The sequence below is a fragment of the Melitaea cinxia genome, chromosome 5 (genome assembly GCF_905220565.1).
Source record: "Melitaea cinxia chromosome 5, ilMelCinx1.1, whole genome shotgun sequence".
NCBI lineage: Eukaryota > Metazoa > Arthropoda > Insecta > Lepidoptera > Nymphalidae > Melitaea > Melitaea cinxia.
In genome coordinates this window covers 7,464,317-7,472,694 of record NC_059398.1, presented here as the reverse complement: position 1 = coordinate 7,472,694, position 8,378 = coordinate 7,464,317, and the positions used below count along the sequence as shown (strand labels likewise).

Sequence of the window (8,378 nt, the reverse complement as noted above, 5' to 3'; positions counted from 1 at the left end):
CTTCACGTTTTTTGCTATACTATACAAAGAAAATCTTGTTTCTCTTTGCACTTCAAAGTTTTATGTATCGATTCGCACTTTGCTGGACACGGCTAAACAAAACGAGGTCGATGTCCACGACTTTTCATTCTCTCCAGATGTTTTCAATTGAGTGATAATAGTTATTTTTCGGTAAACCGCATCTAATACTTCAAAGGTAAGTCTGTTTCTTTTATTCTGTTATATGATATTTTCTTATCTACTTAAAAAATTGTAATTCATTGTAGACCAGTGAAAACAAATCTTTTTTTTTTACTGGTCTTCTTTTCTTCAAATGTATTATAATATAATAATATTTTCCAAAAATATAAATACATTTTTTAGTTTTTTATGATTGAACAATGTAGTTACTGAGTATATAAAAATACATAGCCACTAAACTAATTGTAATATTTATAACGTTGCATAAAAGTCGGAGATGCAGTTGCTTCTGTAGTTGTTGATTTAATCTTAACGTATAGAAGATGAATGATGAACCCGTGTACTAGTAGACCAGTTGGTTTCGCTTTTAGAGCTAGAAAATATATTCGTATTTCTGTTTGGAGCTTCCTTATATTCATACCTATTTTATTTCAATTTTGAGATCACAACATTACTATTCAGTAAGAGATTTTAAGTAATTGTCGATATATATTATATTTTAAAACCAAAAGGGCCATTATGCAGATAAAATAACATTTATGCAATGGCTCGGAAATGTCGAAGCAGCAAGTGCATCGTACGCGAATCCAAAAGTCTAATTTAGTGTGGTTGAAATTAAACGTTAACAAATTCGGTCGAGTAGACCCGAGTAGACCCGAGTAGAGGCGAGTAGAGCCGAGTAGGGCCGAATCGAGCTCGATGGCAGCGTGTGGGTCGCGTTGGCAGGTGCTGGACTTGCGGCGCGCGCTGCACGCCGAGCCGGGCTCGGCCGAGGCGCTGCGGCTGGCGGCGCTGCGCGGCGAGCACGTGAGCGCGCCCGACCCCGCGCCCGCCACCGCCCCGCACCACCACACTTTCGACGCCGTCATGCAGCACCACGCCCTCCGCACACACCCAACGGTCCACGATAGCTCGACACCGAAACTATCTCACTGTGCAATGCCTCGCATTCCTTGACATACACTGGCTCTACTATACGGACACGCGTGCTGTCGCACTTAACACTAAATTATATCACTAATAAAATCTTACGGGAAGTACGTTTGTGCGTATGATAGGGCTATTTAATAATCGATATGCAAGAAATTATCACATCATATCTTTACCAATAATTTCTGCAAAATATCTAGCAAACTTTACCGATGTCTTGCATATTGAGATATTTTTAGAAGGAAGTGTATATTATTATAATTGCAAGAATAAGTTTGATACATAAACACTGCGGAATGGTACACGCATTAGTTATATGAGCTTGTCGATAGAACCAGACCGAATGTTTTAAAGGTCATTAGATGTACTCGGAGATAAATTGTTTTAGATTATTCTTTGTTAAGGAGAAACATATGACTATAGCGTTGGTTTTTGCTTAAGGAGTTGGAATATGAAATGCGTCCGTTCAATGCGTTTCATTTGCGCAACAAAAAATAACCTCGCTTAATGTTTTTCTTGTAGTTAGTATGGTTTTTGAGTGTGATTTTCGAACTAAATATCGCTGCTTATTATTTGAATTTTTTAAATTGTAATCCGGAGCTTCATTACAGCACTCAAAATATTTTGCGAGGATTTTTAAGATATTTTGCTTCGCACTAAAATTTTATCAAGCAATCCCTCATAACTTTACACGATCCTTTGTTGTCTGAAAATATATATTGGCGAGATCACCACAACTGCACAAAATGTGATATTTTCAAAGAACACCCCTTCCACACAATACTTTGCTGTTCGTTCAGATTTCACTTCCGTTCTGTTCAGGTTTCACTTTACCTTTTTACCGTGAATATGTACTTTATTTACCGCTATTTATCTTACTTATTGGTCCCAAGACGAGGCACTTCTTGTTTGTTTCTTGTATCCAACAGTACATTTATTAATATGAAGCACTCTAGTTCCACTCACTAACATGGAACGTCTGCTCGTTGTTTTTCAGATGTTCCGCTCTTGGACATTAGTTCCACAACAAATACCCGCTGAAACAGTAAGCGCAGAAAAGTGTTGTTCATGTGTATTATTGTTTTCCACCATTCACCAGGTGCCACAATATATCCCAAAAACGATGTAGGAACTTATTTATGTTCTTGGGTCGCACCCCGCGAATGATTTCGTTCGCACTTTTGTTCTCTAACGTCGAGTCGATCGGGCGAACTGAAGAGCAAGCAAAGAGCGACGCGAGCACTCGAAACCTACACTATCACTATTTTTGCTGGGACTTATTTTCTTTCAAAATTGTGAAACTCTAATTTATACTGTTTTTATTACATTTTGTTTGAGAATAAAGTCGAGTGCACTGAAATGTGTTTCACTTGCTATCCCAATTAGTTACATCAGTAGCATGGCATGGCATGTCCTACAACCTAACCTGCATGTTACAATATTCTAACAGACAATTTAAATTTTATGGTGTTTTTTTATTAAATGTAAGATGCTGTTTAAGCTGAATATTTTATCATAAACTTGAAAAGTTACTGGCCGAAATCGATTCTACGTGTGTTACTTAGAACCTTCAAGTGATATCTTATGGTTATATCCTAAAATCTTTTTAACTGTCTTAAAATATTTTACTTTTTGAACATATCTCGTCATATTATATTTTGCCATTCTAATAATGTGATGCTGCTTCGGATTCCGGAATTTTTATTTCAAAGGTCAGTGGAAACGTTAAGTCGAGCATGGAGTCGGCATGCTGTGGGCCCTAAGTGTAATCGGTCCCTTCAAGTCAGACCCTCGATGTTTAACGCAATAACGCACCCCCTACCTTTCCGATTCCCTTCTGATGTCGAAGACTGGCCGGATAACCAAACGTTAACATTTTTAACTGTGGCTATTTTTATACAGAATAAAGTGACGGAGAAGTTTAAGCGACCGTTGAAAAAGCGTCATTCGTCTGTGTACCACCAGCCTACGAACCGCGTGAACAAGTATCTCGCGCAGGCGATCGACGCGCGCTCCGTGCACCGGGAGAAGGCTACTCACGTACATCTACTCACGCTTTGCTTTAAAGATGTCGATAAGGAAGCACAGGTACTTTTATAACCTCGCAAACTATTAATCTGTTTACTGAGTATGTTCTAAGTTTAACTGCAGGAGTACAATCTTAAGCAACTAGATGTATATCTGTATTAATCATCATTACAGCCTATACAGTCCACTGCTGGACATAGGCCTCCACAAGTTTACGCCAAAAATAACGTGAACTCATGTGTTTTGCCCATAGTCACCACGCTGGGCAGGCGGGTTGGTGACCGCAGTACTGGCTTTGTCGCACCGAAGACGCTGCTGCCCGTCTTCGGCCTGTGTATTTCAAAGCCAGCAGTTGGATGGTTATCCCATCATCGGTCGGCTTTTTAAGTTCCGAGGTGGTAGTGGAATTATGTTATCCCTTAGTCTCCTCTTACGACACCCACGGGAAGAGAGGGGGTGGCTATATTCTTTAGTACCGTAGCCACACAGTACTGTATTAATAATTTCCTTAAATTTCTATTTCAGTACAGGGCGTCTACAGACGGGGGGTGGGCGGGGTCCCTCAGCGCCGCGCTGGGTGCATTAGCAGCGGCCGGAGCACTTCAGGCCGCGATCTTACCGCGCACCACGATACTGTTGCTTTTGTTTGTCACGGCCTTTGCCTGGTCCGCCGCTGTACTGGCTCTGACGCTCGCCGCTCGACTGAGACTCATACCCTGCGACGTGTCACGACCATTTGCGCTTAGAAACGCCATCACTACCTTTACTATTGTGCTCGGTTATGCTGTCGGTCAAGTTAATGTGGTATGTTCATTTTATCATCTCGTAACATTAAGTTATAATTATAATTTTAAGTAATAAACTTAACAACCAAGCTCTTGGACAGTTGATTTATTGGAGCCAAAAATGAAGGCTTTGTAACAAAAAAAAAAAAAAGAATTGCGTAAACCTGCAGGTTGTCTGATAAAGTATTTAGTTTTCTTTACGATCAATATGTTTCTGTAGTAAAGTGAAGAATTAATCAATGATTGCGAGAATCTTCATAAAATAGGAGTAAATTAAATTTCAATTTTAGATAACATGTCGTGAAGTGAATGTTTGCCGAAATTTAACGGAAAACGTAACGATGGAGGATATCCGCTCAACGTCGGACCACGTCGCTGCTGCCCTTTGGAGTAGTACCGATCATAGGGCTTGTCCCATCCCACTGTACATCACCCTCGGGTGCTGTATTAGTATGTTGGCGGTTGCTGTCTTCTTGCGACTACCGATATTGATTAAGGGGATATTGTTGGCTGTGATGACTGCTGGATACGTAACTGTGATACTGACTTACCATAAGCACCTGTTCGACTGCTACGATCTTATGACTGAGTGAGTATTTTTTTACTTAGCCTAAAATCAAATCATCAACACTGATCAATCAAACTCTGGAGCAGTCCGACTGGGGAAGTACTCCAAGCTTACAGGGTATGACAGCTAAATAACACTGCTTTTAAATAGTGTTCTGTTCCTGTGGTAAGTAAGGTAGCCAGAGCTCCGGGGGCTGGTCGGGGTTAGAGTTGGCAACGCGCTTGCGATGCTCCTGGTGTTGCAGGCTTCTATAGAGTACTATTGAGTATATAAGAAAAAAAATCATCTATCATAGCAATAAAATTGTAATTCTCGACAGTAATAGGAATGGGCATAATTTCAGTCCCGGAGCCGTCGGTTCTGCCTTCATAGCATGTGCGTGGACTCTAGCGCTGGCGTTAGCGGTGCTTCTGCATGCTCGGCAGACAGAATGGACAGCTAGACTCGACTTTCTGTGGCAGGTGCAGGCTAGAGATGAAAAGAGAGATATGGACGCCTTACAGGTTACATACTATATTTGTGTTCTTGTTTCCTTATTATTTATATACCCTGGTATGTTTTATGTAAAAGTCAAAAGATGTTATTTACTAATAATATGTAACTTTCAGGCATCAAATAGGAGAATATTGTTTAATTTGTTACCGGCACACGTTGCAACACATTTCTTGGATAATCAGTTCAGGACAAATATGGTAACTATATTTTTTATTTATTTTCAAACATTTTTAAGCAAGCAGATTAACGACTAAATATTTGGGGTATAATTTTCATGAAAAGCTTTATACATTATATTGGTTTTCATTTTTTATCTGTGGATGCAGTTTTGCTTATAAGTAGAACAGCAATTACTTATGAAACAAATTAACAAATATTATTGGATATTTTTTAGTGTATTCTCAGCAACTATTTATAAAAAAATAACTTTCATACATATATTTATTATAGGACCTGTACCACCAGTCGTATCAGCGTGTGGGCGTAGTGTTCGCGTCCATCACTAACTACCACGAGTTTTACATGGAGCTCGATGGAAACAACCAGGGCATGGAGTGTCTGCGGCTGCTTAACGAGATCATCGCTGATTTTGACGAGGTTAGAAACTAAATCATTAATTGACTGCTAAATTATATTTCTAAAGAATAAAAATCATTATTCAAATGCTAAAGTATTCGCCTTTAAATTAGATTGATAATAATATTCCAAATGCACTCATGTAATAATAACTGAATGTTCGTCAGTTAAGGAATTTAGATATGTATATAATCAACGTTCTTTCCATAAATAGATATGCTATTACCCTGGGTATAAGAATTAATATATTACTAGAGTAATATGACTTTAAAATGGCACACCCGTTTGAGCATGAACAGAAACATAATACTAGACAAAACAGTCAAATAGTACTCATAATACATTATATTAAAATACTTTATTTATTTATAAAAGCTTTGAAAAGCTTCAGCCTGTAATATGCACTGCTGGGCATAGGCCTCTTTCCCCAATGTAGTAGAAGGATCAGAACTTAATCCACCACGCTGCTCCAATGCAGGTTGGTGGATATATTCCCTACTATGAGTAACGATCGCTGTCAGGTGTCATGATAACAACCAAGACCGACGGCTTAACGTGCTCTCCGAGGCACGGTGGGGAGACCTACAAGGACTGCCACACACCCAGACTACGGCAAACATCTGTATGGTCAATACAAATGTTTGTCATGTGTGGGGATCGAACCCGCAACCTCCAGTGCAACAGGCACAAACCAGTGCTGTGCATCTATTATTTATTTATTTATATTAAAGATTTACTTTATTTACCCATTCCAGTTGTTAGGCGAAGATCGGTTCGACGCTATAGACAAAATCAAAACTGTCGGCTCTACGTACATGGCTGCTGTCGGTCTCATTCCCGACAAGAAGATGTCCGATGATGCAAGCACTCGCAAACATATGGCAACTTTAGTAGAATTTGTGTTTGCAATGCGAGATAAACTCAAAGATATCAATGATAATTCTTACAACAATTTCATGTTACGAGTTGGTAAGTGTGAATACAAAACAATTTAATAATTATTTGTGTGATACGCTAATTTTTAAATTGCATCATGAATTCTTGTTTCTTAGGTATAAATGTTGGGCCGGTAGTCGCAGGAGTGATAGGTGCAAGAAAGCCTCAGTATGATATATGGGGAAATACAGTTAACGTAGCGTCTCGCATGGATTCCACAGGACTCCCTAATCATACTCAAGTAACTGAAGAAGTTTATCAGGTTTTAAAAGATATGCCCTACCAGTTCGTATGCAGAGGCAAAGTCAAAGTGAAAGGAAAGGGTGAAATGACAACATACTTTTTGACAGACAGAGCACCATCTAACAGCAATACGCAGAACTCCTCGAACGGTCATTCTCAAAATCCGCCTACAGCTTATGGGGGGGTTGCAACACCTCTCGCTATGCTACAGAATTCGGCACGGAGAGCAGCAGCACAACCTTCGAGACTTCCGCCCGTTAGAGAATCTTCAGTAGCTGGCGAAAATGAGCCTCTTCTTCCTTCGAATGGTCACCATAGCAACGGTAACAATCACAAGGGCAGTAAAGGACGAAGAAATAAGGATCTGGAAGATACACCTCCCCCTCCCCCTCCGCACGGGATCAACGGTAATCCCCGCTGGCCCCCGCCGCGGGCGCTAGTGCCGCCCTGGCCGCGACCTCAGGAGCCGCGTCCTCCCGCTGTCCATAAAAGGAGACCTCCGACTAGACTTCCACGACCACGGTCAAGTGAAAGTTTACCTTTAGCGAGGAGTCCCAGAGTTCATTCTTCGGCGGATGAACTGAGCTCTCTTACTCGCTCTCCGAGTCTCAGCTCGTCAGATGAGAGTTATTCCCGTACAACTGACGCCTCCCCCTCCCCCCCTAGACCGGCGCCCTGGCTACCACCCCTTCGATCTCAACGAATCGAATCGAACACAGCATATGACTACCCGCCAATTCGACTCAATAAACCGACGCCGAATCTTATTAATGACATTTACACGAAACATAAAATGAATAAAAAAACCTCATTAGAAGATAAAATTATCGATAGTAGTTTAAACTTTCAAAAAGAGGGCGAAAAGTTACAGAGAAGTATAATTAACATGCTCCAAACGTCCGTGAAAAGAGACAGTTGCAGTCAAACAGACAAAAAGGACATCCCGCACCGCAATCAGAGGACGAGCTCATTTTCGAGTTCCGGCAGTCGGCCGAACAATTTGAAACATTTAAATCATGACACGAGAGAAGTATTTACTAAGCGGAGCCCGTCGGACGTCGCTTGTGTACCGCCTTTCGAGAGAGAAATTCAAAGGCTGCTCGATGATAAAAATCTAATTAGTATAAATTCGCCAAAGACGGAAAGAAAGGACTTAAAATTAGAGTTAAGGTATGTATCAATTTTATATTACTAACTATAGCAGATTAATTTTTGGTTATCCTAAAACTATTAAGCCATGTTGCAGGAAATCATGAAACATGAACTTCGAATCTAATTCTTTAGTATGCTGATAAAGTTAGTATTTAGACTAAAGTACCAACTACATAACCGTAACCCACGTAACTTTACCTTAATCAAAGTAGTGAAAGTGTATAAATTAAGAAGGCAATTATCTCCTGGTGGATTTCGGGATAGGGTCGGCCACCCTCTTGCGATGCTCCTCGTGTTGCAGGCGTCTATAAGCTACGGTAATAGCTCACATCAGGTGAGCCGTACGCTTGTTTGGCCCACCTATTTATATTTAAAAAAAAATCTTCAAATAGAATATTATAACAAAAATCTTTCTCATTCACATTAAACAATTTTTAATTTCGCATAAGCATAAATAATGTGTCAATGGTAGTTATAGTTAACAT

General features: G+C 40.2%; 1 protein-coding gene across 1 annotated transcript; it reads left to right on the top strand.

Moving 5' to 3' along the window:
- Positions 1-3,603: 3,603 nt before the first annotated feature.
- LOC123653493 (Ca(2+)/calmodulin-responsive adenylate cyclase-like) lies at positions 3,604-8,166 on the top strand. The gene is made up of 7 exons (XM_045589485.1): positions 3,604-3,942; positions 4,214-4,512; positions 4,835-4,994; positions 5,100-5,183; positions 5,437-5,583; positions 6,318-6,531; positions 6,615-8,166. The coding sequence occupies exons 2-7, from the start codon at positions 4,265-4,267 to the stop codon at positions 7,934-7,936; spliced, it is 2,175 nt and encodes a 724-aa protein (XP_045445441.1). The 5' UTR covers positions 3,604-3,942; positions 4,214-4,264; the 3' UTR covers positions 7,937-8,166.
- Positions 8,167-8,378: the final 212 nt, after the last annotated feature.